At 39.1% G+C, this 19,292-nt stretch overlaps 1 protein-coding gene across 4 annotated transcripts in view; it reads right to left on the bottom strand.

Moving 5' to 3' along the window:
- The window catches only part of SMC5 (structural maintenance of chromosomes 5), a 56,700-nt gene that overhangs the window by 3,429 nt on the left and 33,979 nt on the right, over positions 1-19,292 (bottom strand). For all 4 annotated transcript variants that reach the window (XM_040579156.1, XM_040579157.1, XM_040579159.1 and 1 more), the window contains 8 exons: positions 15,941-16,064; positions 12,858-12,980; positions 7,169-7,294; positions 6,357-6,452; positions 5,859-5,963; positions 5,539-5,658; positions 1,474-1,653; positions 1,282-1,377 (listed from right to left, as the gene is read on the bottom strand). In XM_040579156.1, coding sequence (XP_040435090.1) covers positions 1,282-1,377; positions 1,474-1,653; positions 5,539-5,658; positions 5,859-5,963; positions 6,357-6,452; positions 7,169-7,294; positions 12,858-12,980; positions 15,941-16,064 — 970 coding nt within the window. The remainder of the gene's footprint in view (positions 1-1,281; positions 1,378-1,473; positions 1,654-5,538; positions 5,659-5,858; positions 5,964-6,356; positions 6,453-7,168; positions 7,295-12,857; positions 12,981-15,940; positions 16,065-19,292) is intronic.

Genomic DNA, 19,292 nt, shown 5'->3' with positions numbered 1-19,292 from the left:
CACATTCCTTGATCTTTCTCTTACCATGATGTTAAATGGATTTTTGTTTTTAAAGCTCTGAAGTTTCTTACTTTTGCTTTCTCGTTTTTACTCCAACATTTCTGGTTAGTTCTGTACACTCAGTTTTCCCCCTTCTGTATTCTTAGCAATTTAAGAATAAGCACAACTTTTTAAACAGACTCTGAACCCTAAACAGTCATCTTCTATAGTTCCGTTAGTAGAGCCATCTCTGTCCTTTCAACATCCAAACCACTCATTTCTGAAAGCAGGAGAGAGCACAGAAAAGCAGATCCAGTAAGGAGAGAAACTATAAGATGATGAAAGGATAACGCAGAAAAAAAAGTAATGGGGACAGGAAACCACCAAACTGTGCAGAGGTAAGTATACTGCAAGATCAGAAGGAACAGCAAGCATCACCTTCCTCCTACTTTCAGTCAGGTAAATGCAGTAGGTGGCTTTTCTCAGGTGCTTCAACTGCTATTTACAAAAAAGAACAGCACATACCAGCAAGATTTTCTAAACCACAGTGAAGTACAGGATGCAGAAGAACTGGTATCTTAAAAACTGTACAGCCCATTACTGAATGCTTGACTTCTTGGTGTACAAGTAATGTTGACTGGTTTGATCTCTCGGATCAAGTTGAGCGTAACACTAGCCTCTGTTAAACGTGCAGGTGAGCAGCCACTCTATTTACTAGTCCTTTCAAGCCACAGCACCACATCACCACATTACCTAATCAGTAACAGAAGAGCACAATTAAGCACTGGTCATTCTGAACTAGGAAGTCCTCTTCAAGCCATTCTCCACGGAGCACAGCACTGACCTTTTCTAACCTTCTCAGATTATTAGTTGAATAGTTTTCCTCCATTAATATGGGATTCCTCTAATTCTTGCAACATCAGCAGCACTAGCCTGTTCCAGTATCACTATATAACTTGTTTGGCAATCAGTCCCTGCTACAATCCCAATTCTGTATGAGCTAGAGGCATTACATTTGGCAGCCTTCTTACATGATATCCCTGTCCACTGGTGGTTAACCTGTGATGCTTCCACAGAGGCCACAATTTCAGAATGTGTTCATGATGAGATGAGCCTTGGTATAAACTGTCTGAATTCTTCCCAGGACTGTCCTTAAAATGGACAAATCCTCTCACAGTTATCTTTTAATATTAAGTTCTTAGGTAAAACACAGATGTGTGATAATATCCCTGTAAACACTGTATAACCTAAAACTCAACTCTCCTACACATTAAACTTGTAGTTTCATTTTCCACCACGCACCTTTGGTGTAATAAAGAAGTACTGAGACGTGCTTTCTTTACAAGCAGTTTTCACAACCAATTCAAAAACTCTTCTCTCGTTCATTGGATCCATTCCCTAAGAGAAAAAAAAAAAAAGAAAAGAGTTTGTTCTCTCTGCTATGTCATAAGCATCTGTATAGTTAAGAGGTTATGTACTGGACTTGATCCTCACCTGATTGATTTCATCTACAACCCTGAAAGGACATTTGTTGAATTCCTGCAGAGCCATCAGGTACAACATAGTGGAAACACTTCTCTCACCTCCACTCTGATGATATGCAGTCAGTTCATGAAGCTCAGTGCTCCTGTGGAATTTTACTCTAATGCGAATCCCATACTTGTCGTACTCCTCCTATAAAAGCCAGCACTTGTTACACTCAGTTTCTCTGTACTACAGCTTACTTGGTAACGACATGCAAATTAAAGTAAACTTATGTCAAATGTTCTACAGGGGTCTACAAATTACTCAGGTTTAACTTCGTATCAATACATTAATTCTATTGCATATATTTTCCTTAACTCTTTATCTTTCCTTGTAAGATAGAGAATTTTCAATACCACACCCATGACAATGATTTCTTAATTTCTGAATCCCTGGTAAGAAAGATTTCATACATATTAAGAACATTGACAAGAAAAAAATTTAGCTAGAAAAAGCAGAATGCAATGCCCTACAAATCTCATTCACTGTAAAAAATGCACAAGGGTAGATGACGCTATCAGCTTGAACAGTGGGATGACGGGGTGGTGTGTAGGTTAAGATCCCATCTGAACCTCTTCAAGGGCAAACAGTCTAACTAAATAGTAAACATTTCCTCCACTAGCAGATATGAAGCCCCTGCAAAATCCACCATGACAGCATTTTTTCTTTCATATTCATTCAGGAAAACCACACACAAGGATTCTGACCCTGGCCGCCTCTTTAACAGAAAAATGACACTTGTCAGCAGTCTGAGTCAATGATGCATAGGTGTGGGGATTACAGATGGGGTTCAAAAGAAGGTCCATGCAAGGAAATACATTCATGATTTGAGGAAAAATATCTTTTGGAATGCTTGCTAGTATTTCTGAAGTTCAGGGGAACTCAGTGCAGGAATGGCAAGGCAATCCCCAGTGAAGAAAGCCCATACTGATTGTTTACCATTTTGCCTGCATGAGACACAATCTTTATATGCATCTATGAAGTTAATGAGAGCTACAGGGAAGATTCAAAAGTTTCAGGAACAGGAGTTGCAGGTCTATCCATATTCACTGTGGAAACTTAAATCCTGCACTTGGAGGTCACTGAATCACATTCTTCTGATAACACAATTGCAAATCTCAGTGTAGAAGAAAGGAATGGAGATGATTGCTGATGGTTACTCACAGAATACTTCTTGATTTAGAAGGGACAGTTGTGGCAAAAAGACAATGAAGGACCAAAGAAGAAGCTGGCACATGCCAGTTTGGTTCAGATTGCCACACATCACAGTCATTAAAGGCATATGACCTGGCAGAGCAGACTACCACTGCAGGGCTTGCGTTTCTGAAGAACAACGTCTAAAAGCCACCATGAAGCAAATAAACCTTCATAATAATAATAAATTAATAATTAATATATAATATTTATAATAAAATTTAACAAATCTTAGTCTTAAGACTGCCTTAAGAAACTTCCAAGTCTGTAAGAACAATTTTCAGCTTCTTCGCTACCTTCAGATCCTGCTTTGGGATGAGTAATGTACATACCAGACAGCACCTAATATTGGAGAAGATATATCAAATCCTCTCAGATCTGATTTAGCAGATCAGCTGATCTGCTAAATCAGAAGAACAAGTCACCTTTTGGTGTTCCTGTTTTACTACACCTGCAGGCAGACAAAGATCCTCAGGACTGAAAAGCCTAAGGTCTTACACTGCTATTTACTTCCATGTACTACAAACCTCTGGTGCTTCTGATTTACTAGTATTATAGAACATTGAACTGTGAATTCTTGAGGCTGAAGCAAATGCATACACACTTCAGGAGAGAATGAAGGAGACCTGACATAGTTATAAACACATTTGCTAAGTGCCACCTTTTTCCAATTTTGGACACAGGTCACCCCTCTCACCCTTGATGTTTTCCCAGTTAGCAACGGGCTGGCACTTCAAAGACACTGATGACCTGCCTTGAGAAGGAGTGCTATGCGAGGAACAAAGCAACGCTTAATGCAACTAGAACTATTTGCAAGCTGCTTTTGGTTACCATTTCATTCTCCCCCACTATGGAAGAAATTTGTTCTTTGGCATTTAATGCAGCTTATCAGAAGAATAATTAGCCTACTGGATTTGTAGATTGCAGTTTGATAGCCATGAGTGATAGTCAGGAGCCTCAGAAGGAATATCATGGGGCCTGCTTTCAAAACAAATGAATGTTCCTTCACTAAGCCTTCTGGAGGTTGTATTTTGCTAAGGGCAGCTAATAAAACATTCTACTAATCAGCAAAGATAACAGCATCATAGCATTGATGAACTTTCTCCATTTTAGTAGGATTTGATCCTGACAATCAAGTAGCAATCTCAACAGACCCACAATCTGGCTTGCTTAAGATCAGGAACACTTCAGCATAGTGAAGTGAAATAATAAATCCTTAAGTTCACAACCTCGCTCCTTTCTTCTAACAGATACTTGCAGATCTTTTGCTATACTCCTTGGAAGGTGGCGCAACTATGGGACATCAAGAACACAACAACTTCTTATAAGGAGAAATAAAAACCAGGACCTAAGGCCTCTTGGCCTTTATTGCCAGACTACTGGGAATGCCAATTCATATAACTGACAGATGTTCCAGGACCTGTCAAGAATGATGCTCAAAACTCTCTGTGGGAAATCAAGGAAGGTGAGGGCTACCACTGCTAGCACCCTGAATTCTGGTTACCAAGTGCTACCAAGGAACATCAGAATGTTCACTGAGGTTTCTGCTAGGATGTCAAGGAAGAACCTAGTAAAGCATTTCACACAGTAGGTAGTATCACCAAAGACATCATTGGATCTCAAGATCCCCTGAGGGCACGCTAGAGGCTTGAACTTCAGTATCACAGGAATATTTCTAACACACACAATTCTGTCTTAGGCATCTTTCTTTTGATATTTACAGGTCATGGCAAAAGAGTCTCCTACAAAGAAGAAGGGTAAGGAACACAAACTCCACAACAGATTATCCATCTCTGTATTATAGGTGTTGATGTCTTGAGGAAAAAGTTTTAGTTATCGGCCCAGTACCACTAGCTAACCTCAGACTATTTTTGACATCTTTGCAAAAGAAAAGCAAGACCTTCCAAAGAACATACTCAGAAAAACAGTCCAGACTCCCTTTGCTTTTAAATTGCTTTACTGTTCTTGTGTACTCCCTCCCAACTGACTTTTAGATAAAAGAGATATTTGTGTAATATAGATCTGACTTCACTATCAAAAGAACTGAAAAATCCATGTTTTAATGTCCTACTGTCTCATAATACTTGTTTCTATGTAAACACTTTTAAGCCGTTCATGTGGAGAGCCTTGTCAGTCACTACTCTGCCCCAGATAATAATTAACATTTTAAATATTTTAAGAAAAGTTGCTCGAGTAATTTACAACAGGAAAAAAATGTTTGTGTCAGCTTTCACTATTGTGGAGTCTATGCATTACACATGAGTCGTAAAGTCATCATTAGAGAGATCAATTTAAAACAAAACACCCAATTTCTCTGCAGCCCACTGCACTGAATATTTCTCCCCAAGGTACTATCGATGCTTTAAGCTCTTCATCACAGGTAAACCCTGACTATAAATGTTACTGAGGGCATAACAGACATAACTTCTGAAACAGACAAAATGCCAGCAGACTCAAATAGAAACTACCTGTAGAGCCAAATCAATGTAATACTTAATAATAGTAGATTTAGCACTAAATGATAACAGAATAGCACAAATAGCCAAAAATGTAGAATTAAATCACTAACTTAATGAATCTGAGTTGAAGTAAATACAATGCTTCTAACTGAGCTCTGTAAGTTGCAACAAGCTTCCAAAAGTCAACGAGTTGAAGTCCTATGCATCTAGACAAAGGCTCTATTCCCTTTAATCAGAGTACTAGCACGAAGGAAGTGTGTTCATCAGTAAAAGTTTGTTACTTTTTTAAAAATAACATCTTTCCTACAATCCAAGTAACTTTTTTTCTTTAGCAATATACAAGCAGAAGATGTTATTTTTACATAGGACAAATAAATCTTACCTCATTTTCCACATGAAGATCAACTTCACCAACACACTGCATAGAACTAAAGAAGTTACTGAACTTCACATTAATTTGCTCAATCAGCTTTTTCAAGGGGTTTAGCCACTTTTCTTTGACCTACAAGGAGACATATCCAGGTAAAACCACTTTTGATAACTGAATTTTCCCTTAGAAATAGCATTTAAATTCAAAAATTATGTAATCACATAAGCTAACATCTCAGTTTAGACTCCAGGCAACTTGGAAACCCTTTATTTCTGTATGTACATTCTACTTGAATAAGAATATACTGATACAGAAGTGATAATTTCAATTACCTGTGAAATGTTTCGCTTATAGTTATCCAATTCATTTTTCTTTTCCTCTAGATATTCTGTCAACTGCTGTGCTTCTTGTGTCTGTCTATTGTATTCTTCAACAACCTGCCAGAATAAAAATAAGCAGTCAACAAAATGTTTGCCCATTCTAACCTTGACTGTAAAAATCTCACTGTACTGATTCTGCTCAAACACAATTATATAGATTATTGCACTGCACACCAAAAGAGATACGGTTCTAGCTTTAAAGAAAAGAAACTGTAAAGCATTGCTTCCTTCACGTTACTGCAACTTTTTTTCCCCTGTTAAAAGGCACAGAACACACTGTTCTTTTGGAAGAACCTACTTAAAATTCCAATAGATGCAGAATCTGGCATTTACTGCACATTGTTCCTGCTGTCTAGCTTATTATACCAAGAGATCTAGCACAGAGTGGGAAGCAAGTACAATATGGGTGAACGGGAAGGAAGGGAGGGCAGAGTGAAGCAGTGAACATACTGAAGCATTCAGGCCTGTGAAACAGGAGACTCTGGTTTTCTCTTCATTCAGAAAAGCATCAATTTCCTCCAATGTGCTGGGAAGAGCCTGAAAAGCCTACATGAGAAAGGATGCATGTGTTACACAGCAATGCTAATGAAGGACTCATGCTTGCTGAAAAGAAACCAAATAAGCTGTAAACATTCTATTACTTTTAATTGGGATGTCACGTATTCAAAATGTAACTCTGCAAGATTCCCTCACAAACTATTCCAGACAGAGAAAGAAGGCTACAAGTGCTACTACATAACAAAAATACACAATAAATTGGTCCTTAGTTGCCTACTTTGTGAAGGTACAGATGCCCACAGACTTGGTATAAGGCAGGGGCTATTCTAGTTAAGCCATGCAAATACTTTCAGAGGCTGGGAAGACCTCCAGGTAAGTAGGCATACCCAGATTTCAGTTCTTTTGTGTTGCTCCATTAGAGCAAGAAGCTAGAAAAATATGGCCTCTAATTATTTCTGTGAACACAAGGCTATGTATTTTAATTGGAATTCTAAATTTTCTCTCCTCTGTGCACAGAACAAAGTGATAGACCATGTCCCATCACTATTTAAAGGTACTTCAAAGGATGACAATGTAGGCGTCAAACTAAGAGAAGTACACATGATCCTTTACTGGTAGCCTTCTACATATATACATATATATATACATATATATATATACACACATACATACATAGATTACATAATGTTCTTTGCTGGAGAAGTTAGAATGGTATACACTATCCAAAATTTAAGACATATGTAGAGATTTGGTTTTGTACATACAGTTTGAAATTCCTTTGGAAGATGTTGATCTGGAGTCAGTTTGCAGATGTACTCAGCTTTTTTCAGCAACTCCTTGCAGTTCTTTGTAAGAATTCGCTTCCTATCATCCAGTTCATTAAACCGTTGCTGTTAGAAAAGATAAGAAAATACGTTCTTTTTCTTTTACTTCATTATAAACCTCCAGAGGTGACACTAGCACACTGACAACAAACAACATTTGGATCGGAGAATGTAGGTGAAATTAGACTGGTTAAAGACTGAAAAATCTTTGTTTCAACATACAGAACTCATTCTGCCTCTCTTCTCAAAGTCAACAGATGCCAAGGTAAACTGATCAAAAACATGCTCTTGAAATATAGCTAAATTTATTTTCTCTCAACCAGACACGCTCACGTAGATTCAATATACATCTCAAAATAAAGACTATTTTACAGGAAATTCCCTATAAGCCAAAACACAACTACTTTAAGCCTTATTTTTTATTAGCTCCCATTTAGCTGTATTTATCTGCTTGGGATAACATGGTGGACATGATGTACACTGAATGGCATCTTAGCTGAAATTTTACAGAGTAAACATCATTATACAATCAGAAGCACATCTTTTTCTGTTTCATATCCTACCTCTGTAACACAGTCAGCAAAAAACAGAACAGAAACACACAACTTTTAAACTAGTGCTGAAAAGTGAAAAGCAGATACAGTTTCTGGTTTTGAACAGCGATGTCAAGGCTAAACTCTTGGAATTTATACTACAGGTAAAGTGGCCAACCCAGCCCTATGACTTTTACAATGCTATGTTACTACAACAGTAGTTAAATATGACACAGAAAATATGATAACTTCATGAAACACTAAGCTAAAGATTACCTCAAATAAGTAGTATTCAGACAATAAATTTGGAAAGCCTTAAGCAACTCTTCCCCTCTGCCCCCAGAAATCTCAATATGGCCCCTACCACAGGCCAACTGCCTCCAAATGCTGAGCTGGCAGTGCTTGGGAGTAACTGTCTGATGCTGTCTCCCAGCTCAGGTGAAAACCCAACTGCAGATGGCTGGGAGCTGCCAACCACTTAAAAGTGAGAAGGAGTACATATCAAGATACTGGAACTTTTAATCCAAGCTATTTTACTATACATTTACTCAGTGATTACACACACAATCTTTTTTAACTACAGGAATATATACTGGTTTCACTTTTTTCAGAGGCACAAAATCCTAACTCAAAGTTCATATGCACAGTATTTTGCTTCAAAACTTATTTCTGACAGTTTGGAAAGTTCAGTTCTGTTCGTAGACTTGGGAGAGCTTTATTTCCCAACTTTTATTGTTGTGTACTTCAGTTAAATATGGGAGCCCTCCAGTGGCAAAAAAATCTCAAAGTGTTCTTTGGAGATTATACAGCGAGATAAATATTTATTCCTCATTTTTAAAAGACAGGACACAGGCACTGATCACATTAGCTTCTGGCAATTTAATCAATCTTTACTACTGCTTCTGTGTATTTAGTAACAGATACGATCATGATTGACCATCTGCGGTTCCCACACTCACTCAAGAATTAGGGCTGCTGTTCTCCACAGCATATAACAACTCAAACCCCCTGTTCTTCCTTCCCTCCACCAAGCACTAGGAAATAGATTTTGCATTAGAGTAAGCATTTCACAATCTTCACAAACACACCGTAAACATATTTTTCTGCACTGTGTTAACATTTTCATGAAGGTAAGGTTAAAAAAAAAAAGGCCTTTTTTAGATTTCCCCTCCTCCACTTCATAAAGTGAATTGTGGAGGACAGAAATGTCACGTGGTGGGCAAGATACACTGGCATCAGAACTATACAGATAAAACAGCAGTAAGCGGAGGGTGGCCTTTCCTTTTGGTTACAGCCAAGAACTTCTACATTCTGAATCAGCACAAACAAAACCGTACACCACAACACTTACATTCCATTACATATCTGCATATGCCCTGTAATACATTCAAGGGAAATTTAGGAAGTTAAAACTGGGCTGTAGTTTGGATCCCAGAACTCTAAAAGCCAACTGGCTTCATCCGAGATGTGTTTGACATCATGATAACGAAGGAAAAGGATCCAGGGAAAGGCAACACACCCATACTTTTTATACAAGAAACATCAATTTTATACCCATGTGTTTGACCATTTCCAGAGCCAAGGTCAATTCTGAATCACCTTAAGTGGGGAATCCCACCTCTCAAATGTACATAAAACTCCCACTTAGAACTCTGCAGAGCTGCTTGAAACCAGATTTTGAGTTTGTCTCTAAGCACTGAAATAGATTCAACATTGAATATGCCTGACTCGAGACTAAGGCAAGTGAAATTCTTCAGGGTGTGAAATGGAAAATACACGTTTGGGCAGAGGAAAACCTCAGCATTCAACAGGAAGACTGGGAAGCAAGAGATATTTGATGTGGTTACGAAGCATGTATTAAAGTAAATGTACTGACAGTTAAAAAAGGTAATGCCAGTTTTCATTCAGCTTTGCCAGTTGATTATCATGGCCACATGCTAGATAAAAGTAGACAAATATAAATAGATAAAAATACAAAAGTTTTGATTCCTTCTCCCTCCCAGACAATCAAAAGTACATGGCAATGTCAAAGTTCCTCTTGATTTCCTGAAGATGACCCAATAAAACCATCTAGATAGAAAAGTAACTCTTAACTAGAAAGAATTAGTCTTGCACAGAGATGCCACCATGAAAAATCATAGCCCAAACAGAACTTTATAATTTGTTTCAGCCAACAGCCTAAGAACCAACGCAGAAAGAGCTTTATCTGGGATTCTTAAGGAAAGTTCTGTACTTGTGCAGGGCTGTGATTACAGCGTCCTGAAAGGCATCTACCAAAGAGCAGAAATCAATTATATTCTGTATGCACAAACAATTTGTTTTCTGTTGTGCTCATCAGTACTGCAACTGATTTTGTGGAAGTTGTGAAGAAGCAGCTGTTTAAAGAAAATATAGTTACCAGTAGCCAATGTTTTCTTACAAATTTGTATTTGCATGCTAGGTGACATGATTTAATTATTTGAAGCTTGGAAATTTGTATATAGAAAAATATGAACCTGAAAATTAGCAAGCTATCAAAGCAAGACAATTAGACTCTTTCAAACAACCATCATAAACATGCAGGCAACTGTGCCAGTTATCTAATGAGCAGATGGGGCTAATGATCCTCCCTAATGTTCAGTATGGGTCACAAACAGATTTGCTTCTTAGGCTCACCAAATAAATTAAATACAAGGAGTTGTTAAAATAATGCTAAGGTTCCTACTTGAACTGCAATGACAAAATACAACCTGAAATCTGTTGTTGCTAACAACTTATTCAAAAACATGTTACTTTTTTTGTCTTTCCACCTAAGTAGTTCAATAAACCACATCATAAAGCAACAAACATGCTGCTCTCTCCACAGTAACCCAGTGCCAATACCTCACAAAAGGAACACGTGGTCTTCTCTTAGATGTACTCAGTGGAATTTGTGTTTGCTTCTAATCTTAATCAGATACCAGGTATTATAAAAACTCAGGATTGCCTGGCAGACAAACACCACAAATAAGTACTAAGTATTAACATAGTTTTGTGGCTCCTGTGGCCCACCAATCCAATTTCAATGAATGCATGACAACCAGCACATGACCTACAGAAATGTCTGATGATTAGAGAATTAATGGTCCTATAGCTGTAACGTTGAGGCTCTGATTTAGTTCACTACACAGCTTTTGTACGACATACTTATTTCTCCTTGTTTGGCTTCCTCCTTTTTGCAGGTTTATTCATTTTATGGAGCACCTGTTTGCAAGACAGCACTTCCTCAAAGTGTTGTGATGGCATCCTCATGGGCAGCTTTGGAGCAAGACTACCATAACACAGTACTGCTGTAGAAAAAAAATTATCACAGCCAAAGCCACTAAGAAGTTGGAGGGAAAGGCCAATTTAAACATACTATTTCAAATAACACTTAATTTGAGATGAAGCCAATACTGAGTTTTCCCCATGAAAGTACATCTCTTTAGGCAGAAGGTAAGAAATAAGCCACAGAGTGTACAACACACATCATTCACAGGGCAACACAGGAAACAGAACTTTGATAAAAAGGGGCTAAAGACGTAATTCAGCATGCAGTATACAGAAAGCATGGCTTTAGACTTCGCTGTATGTGAAAACTTAAGCTACACTTGAATACTCAGAAGAGTTTTCCTCCAGAGCAGTCAAACTTCTCAAAATTCTCATCACTGGAATTAGTGATTTCTTTCCCCCCCTGCCCTGTTTTAATGTTTCTAGAACCAACCATCCAAAATACAAGATCTGATATGATTTCGTCTACTTACGTGGTTGAATACAAACCAGTAATGACGCCTAATGGGACCAGAGCTGACTCAGGCACCTCTTCACTAGCGAAGGAGGCAATTTTTGTTTAACCGAGAATTATCACATTTACCTTGTAAGTCCTGTCTCCTGATCTGACCAGTCATCTACCTATGCACCAGTCCAAGCTATGCTACAAATGATGAACAAGGTGGGGACAGACAGAACTAAAGACATTAAATAAACTTCCCAGTGATGATACACACTACTCCCATGAGGCTCATGGCTTTGTAATAACATTCTTACTCCTTACTGAGCTCCAACAATGAAGCTATTTGCACTGGATTTTTATAAAGTCTAAACAACAGCTGCATCACATGAGAGAACTGATGCAACAGTGATTTTCCAAGTATCATGCTTGACTTGTCTCTGTCTTAAAGATACTTTTTGCTTCTCTTATGAGGTTCTCCTCTTCCTAATTTTTCTGTAAGTGATGATACCTATAACCTTAAATGGTTTTCTAAATAGATGCCAAAGTCATTCTTTTGGAAGTGCGTATCTATCTATCACTTACCCTTTGAACTGGTTTCCATTTGGGTTTTTTTGTGGATCAAATTGAATTAGCAGTAGGTTATAGTTAATCTGACTCTTGCAAGACAAGGAAAAAAGCTTACCATCCTGTACTTTGACAGTTCTTTTCCACAGTACATAGAAAGACTGTACTACTGCACAAATATAAAAATTGACCTCTATGCACCAACCCACGAGAGGTTACAGCATCCTCTGCTTTTAGAAAAGAGTATTTGTGAAACTAATTCCTCTGTCTGTCTTTTTACCTGAACACAGTGTAGCTTCCTAATACCATCAATAGAAGGATCATTTATCCTCCTTTCTGTCCTCCAAAAAGGCATTTAATGACAGTACGAGAAAATAAGCTATCAAAGAAAGGTAAACCAGCTCTGCTCTACTCTGATACAATATTTTTTGGTTCATCCTGTGCTTGCATCTCCATGTGGGTTGGGGATACTTGCCTACAACAGTCAGAAGAAAAAATACTTCCAAACAACAGCAAGCCTTTTTACACAAACCATGCGTTATAATAAAGAGATCCAGGACATAATGACTGTTCAGTACATTGTCACAGAAGCTTAGCTGCCTTAATTGAGGAAGACAAAGCTCCTATTCAGCTTTAAACGAAGAGGCTGAAGTCACAACTACGAAATCAAGGCTAGACATTTAGCCATACTAATACCCATTTCTAAACAAATACAAAGAAGCATCCTTTTCTACACCACCATAAAGTCTTCCACAGAAAATGTTTTCATAGTAGATATCCCAGTATTCATAGAAATATTTACCTCTGCAGCTTTTAGCTGTACACTTGCTGCTTTATACTCCAATTCCAGTCTGTTCTTCTCAGCAGCCACTGTAGCGCTCTGAAGAACCAAATCTACTTTGAGGATGTTCAGTGATATGCAATTCTACATAGAAAAACAGAAAATGTAATTTTTTTTCCACAAGAGACTCAGAACTAATATAATCACTACCAGGCTTTAGGAACTATCAATTTTTTTTAGTCATTGCATATGATTTCACACTGTGTTCAGCTCTTCAACACTGCTGTAATTCCATGAAAAAGAAAGGTGACTTACTGGTGACCCAAGCTCTTCAAGATACATAGCCCTCATGTACTTTTAATTTGTAAGTGTATACATACCACTTGCAACAAAACTATTTTGCACCAAAAAAGCACATTCTCTTTCCCTATGCCATATACTCACATGTGAAATGTGAGAAAAGACAAAGCCATCTCAATTGTTTCTCAGAGACAGAATCCAACAGATCTGGATCTGTGTGACACAGTAGGAAAAGGTTAGAAAACCACATCAGATATGCTCTCTCCCTGACAATGCAAAAGGACTGACCGGATATACAGTGACTTCAGTGTCTTGTGTCTTAACTGGAGCAGCATATGCCAACAGAAGGAGGCTCTATTTTGGAAGTTTTGTAAGAGGCTTTAGTGATCCCCAGAATGTGGTTTGCCAACTTTGAAATTAAAATGTTTGCTTCTTTAAATGAGTCAGCTCAGGAACGGTCCAGAGGTTTCAAAACCAGTAATATATTCTTGACTGTGTGAAGGGTAGCTTCAAATCTTGATTTATGGGGCATTGAGACCACCAGTTTACCATTTTATTTTTTTTTTTAAATGATCAGCATAAAATTACAAAGGAATCCTCTCCTAATGAAAGAGAGGACAAGGTTCCAACTGTAGACCTAGGGAACCTGCAGGATGGAGTTTTGAGAGTGTTAGCTTCTGACCACAATAGTCAGTCAAGGTCTGAGATCTTTACTATTTGTCATTTCAACACAAGGTTTCTACAGTGTGAACTTGGACATAGGAATAAGTTTATTCATTTCCAATCCACTTAAAACAGTTTAAAAACAATTATCAGAGAAGTAAACTGAAAAAAGAGAAGTTGTAACAAAAGGAGATGAACAATGGAAAGAGTTAAGATTATTCAAAGACAAGAGCACAAAGAGAACTACCTGCAAAAGCACTGCCAGAATCTGAAACAGTAGAACAATGCTGTTTCTGCCAACTGGCTGTGAAGTATTGATGTATTATAGGTATGTGTCAGGTACAGTCTGCCTTGTGTACTTGTGTAAATATACATGCAGCCTGTCACTCCAGCTGGCTGTTCCACACAAGCCCCAGAACTCTTAGAAAAATAGATCATGTTGCCACCATGCAAGCACACAAAAATCCCATACATGTTTTAAATTTCCTTGTGGCAGAAGTGCGTATGTATGAAACCTAAAACTACTTTAAGTTATCATTTTAACAGCCTACAGCTAGTGTATATGCAAAGCCCCTTGAATAAAGTACAAAGACTCCCTTAAACTTAGAAACATTCATAAAGATTGGTTTGGAGATGACTAGAGAGATGTCTATGGATTTCAACAATTTTGATGAAACACCTTTCTTTTATCAGGCCATTTTCTTCTCTTCAGTATATAGTAACAAGTATTTCCTACAGCACACAAAGTGTGAAAATTAAGCTGATCCACAACCAAAATAAATCCCTTTTGTAATCAATAACTATTTCAGGGAAATACCATCCATCCTTCCATACACCCCTGGTATACTAAGAAATACACAGTATGCGTCAATCCACTGGGTGAGAAAGAGATTAAGACAGCCCTTCAGGCAGGTCATTCAGCAGTCAGTGAACAACTTTGGCTGCACTTTACAGCACTTGGACAGTTTATGTACTGGGAAATGGGTATCAAATACAAAAAAATCAAAAGCATATTCTAGAAATTCCTGTTTTAAATACACAGCATTTGCACAAATTTAGGTAAGAGTTACTTTTCAGTACTGTTACTATCTGTGCAAGTTCTGTGAAGTAATCTGCAGTCTAAGCAGACCTTTTTAACATGGCAGATGTTCACTCAGGTCTTCTTGCCATTCTTTGGCATTTTCAAATTTGCTTTGGCTAGCTGACCCAAAGGTGATCTCTGAAACAGTTCAATTGTTGCAATCCATGCCTATCAACAAACAGAAACAGCTCACCCATTTATAATATTTTCTTTATTTATTACATAAATACCAGCAACTGAAGCATACTCAAATCAGCCTCACTTCAGAGGTAATACTCAACTCCCCAGGCGTGTAAGCAAGAACATATTTCAACGTTAGTAAGGCATGGCAAAAGAGTAACATACACGATCGAAGTGCTTGCAGGAATGGCACTATTTCTTGCTGAGCGTAGAAGCACAAGCAGATTCCTTTGGAACTAAAAATAACTGTTTCTTGTTCCTTAGTTATGACAAAACACCCTAAGAAAACTCACCTTGTGGCAGCTCCCATTATTAGGGCTTACAGGCTAAGGTAAAGCATCAATGAACTCCAGACTGTTTTCTTTTTTGAGTTAAAGAAAACCTCATGATGTTGGAGCCTGTGACTTAAGTGCTCTTCCTATCCTAGCCCTCTTCCACAATCCTGAATCTTTACAGTTTCAGGTCAATTTTTCACATGACTAATGACTACTCTTTTTTTCAACAAAAATCAAAACAGGGAGATTATGAACTAGGGTGGAAGGAACAATTCACAGAATTACACAGTATTCCAAAAATGTACAGGCTGAAATAGTTACACAGTTAATTCCTAGTTCATTCCTGTATTTACTGCATCAGACTATGGATTGTAAGACTTCAGTCACTGAGAGCCTAAATCAACACAAGCAAATAATCTACAAATCATATCAATGACAGATAAACAAGTCCAATTTCATAAAAGCTTCAAAAGATGTTTATCTTGAAACAGGTTAGCTCGTAAACATTTACAGTAACACATCCAAATGTCACATAACTCCTACTTAAGTTACAAGAATTGGGCTTTGCACAATAGTGGAACACATACAAAGTTAAAAATACATACCTTTATGAGATGCATTAATTCAGTAACAAGTCTTACTTTTTGGATATTTATTTCTTTGATCTTTACATTTGCTTGTTGAAATTCCTTCTCTAGGTTGATAGCATCTTGTTCCAGCTGTTTTAAACTATGGGAGGAATCAAGATTTGATTAATCCTGATTAAAAATAAATTGCACAAAAATAAAATATTCTTAATCTTGGTAATGAACAAACAACTGGCAAGAATAGGAATCTGCATATGTAAATAATACAAATGCATCAGAGGCATTTCCAATTTATGCACTTTAAACCTAAGAAATTCAAAAGACAGAATCATCCATAATGAAAGAAACCCTGATTTTGGCTAAGGGCATCACCCAGCAACCATGCTCCTTCACTTCCATAAATTTCAAATTCAGATTAAAAAAAAATATCAGTGTAAGGATGACATTTCTTATGTCTTCCTTCTGCTGCTAGTTCCTTGCAACAATACAACATAGGAGAATTCAGGAGGCTTGCTTAATTCTTGTTATGCATACTAAAAAAAAAAAACGTGTGTCCTCACCTTCTTGTAGAAAACGAGAATTTTCACTTGTTTGAACTCTCAAAAATATGTAGCTATGAAAAACTTCGTATGAAATAATCATGATGTTTAGTGAGCTGCAAAGCATCTGCAGATTTTCAAAAACAACCAAACAGTCCAAAAGGATGATCCAAGAAACTAATCATTCTTTGATCCCTGGGAAAGCTTTGCAGCCAGTCCCCTTGAAAAACAATTCTAGGGCCACAAAGGAGAAGGTGATCAGGAAGAACGAGCAAGCATTTACCAAGGGTACATCATACTTGATGAACCCAATTGTAAAACAACTAGATGACAGGAGATCAAGGGGTTGCCATTTACCTCAATTTTAGCAAGGCCTTCTGTTAGGTTATCTAATAAAAGCTCACCTACACACCCAAAAAGGAGAGAAAACAGTAGATTGGAGAAGAACAAATACCACCCTCCCACAACTACCCAGGCCCATCACAGGAGCCATCAACCCATGAAATGCCCATCTCCACAAACCCCAAGGAATACAGGGGCACTGCAGACAGCAAGAACCCTAATGAAGGACTCTGAGGAAATGACACCCTGTCCTAGTACAGCCCTCAGTACAGTACATGCTAGTATCCATGTGTGAAACCCAACAAGTTAAGTCAACACCACAGCACACTCTGGACTGAGGGAGCTGAAACATCCTGGGGTTAGAGGAGACATTATGGGGTGCATTAGAAAAGCATTTTACAACTGTGCAGGAGTTACTATTAGATATTTGGGGAGAAACCAAATGCAGGGAAAGGGAGGGATCTAGGTGGCTTAGAGAGGAACAAGTATGGGAAAACAGAAAGATATGGGGATAAAAGGGACAGTTACACGTAAACAGTTTGCTGGTCGATATGCTTGTCCAGCCATGCCCAGTTTGATTTTTCACTCTTTTCCTGGGTGAAGGACTCTCAATACACCACTCGTGTATACTTCAGAAGTCTGAAGTACAAGCAGATAAAGTCAGATCAAAAGTCAGAGAAGAGGGCCTGTGTCTGTGGTAAAAGACCAGAGTAAACTTAAGTGATAGCCACCAGATTGGGACCACAGGTCAGAGGCCCATGTGTCCATGGGGCCAGCACCTGGTACAAATACAGGTGTGCAAATGAGTATTTGATCCCTAGCAAAGACCAAGCCAGACTAGCTGGCAAGTAGGTCAAGTGGCCTGGGAGCTAAGGGGGTATGTGGGTAACAACAGATAAGACCACGGGAAGAGACGGCTATTGGAGGAAACAGCAGAGTCCAGCCTGGTTGCTAGAGACCATGAAGTCTGCTATCTGCAGGGGCAAGATCTGCTGGCATGTTATGTATTTAACATTAAGGTGACAGGGGTACTGGCTACTGGGGGGGAACCAGGGGAGTTATGGCTACCTCTGCCTATTTCTATGCCTGTGTGTCTCTGAGGACAAGACCACTGAGTTGGGTACCAGGAAATGAGGGAGTCCCAGCCAGTTCTGCATGTATGTGCACATCAGTGAGTGAGGCAGTATGTACAGGCAACAAGAGCAAGGCTGCAGCCTTGGGAGTTGCATGTCCAGGTACCAGCAACTGAGGAGACAGAGGTCCTGGGGCAGCTACTGTGCAGACTCAGTGTCTTGATCCAGCTGCTGATAGGATCCACTTTGCCCATATGTATGTGTAGGAATCTCACTAGGGGAGACCCATCCTGCTCAGACAGTATAGGAATATGATGAGGTCACTGGTGCTGTGTTTGCCCAGTTGCTCTGGGTGTTCATCTGTGCTGTGTGGCTGTCTCTGTGAAAATATGTACATACATGCTGTTCAGATGTGCTCTGTGTGAACATGTCTACTGGGTAGACTGGTTCAGCCTCACTCCTGGTTGTACCTGTGAGCTGTATCAGCTGCACCTTCCCCTCAGGCTGCTGTACCCAGACCCCACTCCCTTAACTTTTTCACTGGTGTCTCCCACAATATTGCTGTACTCAAACTGGAAGACAACAGTTTGGATGAAGGGAAGACTAGACAGGGTAAAAAGAAAAAAAAAAGGATGGTCAGGCTCACAGGGTCATGGTTAGTCTGTTGTATACTGCCTCCAGGGTAGTATTAAGCAGGGTAACTACCACGGGGTGATCCACGTGGACCTGCCGTTTAACATACCTGCAGTGACACGGAGGAGCCGACAGGGGGCAATCCCATTAAATTTTCGAAAGACTAACATGGGCGCAGCCAGGGGCCTGCCGTTTGGAGGGCTCAGTTGAGACTGCAGGAATGGGTCACGGAAGGTACGTGACATTCTGCAAGGACAAAGGGTCTGAGTCTTGCCTCTGGGAAGAAAGTGGGTCTGGAAGCAATACCGGCTTGGGACAGACTGGTTGCAGAGAAGCTCTGCTGGGAAGTACTTGTGATATTGATGCACAACAAGCATAAATCAGCAGTGCACCCTGGCAGCAATAAGGTCTCCCAGCACCCTTGGCTGTATGAATGGAAGCACAGGCAGGAGTACAGTGGTTTTTCCCTCTGTTCAGCATTGCACTCAGTTTTGCCCCCTGCCCCAAACCTCAAACTAGAACAAACTAGGAAAGCAAGCAAGATGGTCAGGGGCTACAGCACAGGTCCTGCAAGGACAGCATGAGGGTGCTCAGCTTGTTCACTCTAGACTAGACAGAGCTTCGGGGCACCTAACAGCAATGCCCCCGCTATCCTTCCCATGAGGAAGCCACTGACAGGATGGAACCAGGCTCCTGTAAGAGGCACACCATAGAAGGATGACAGACAGTGGGCAAGCTTAAACAAGAAAGATTCTTCCTCCTCATAAGGATGGTCAAGCAGTG

Source organism: Falco naumanni, chromosome Z (assembly GCF_017639655.2).
Source record: "Falco naumanni isolate bFalNau1 chromosome Z, bFalNau1.pat, whole genome shotgun sequence".
Lineage (NCBI taxonomy): Eukaryota > Metazoa > Chordata > Aves > Falconiformes > Falconidae > Falco > Falco naumanni.
This window is presented reverse-complemented; position numbering and strand designations above follow the sequence as displayed.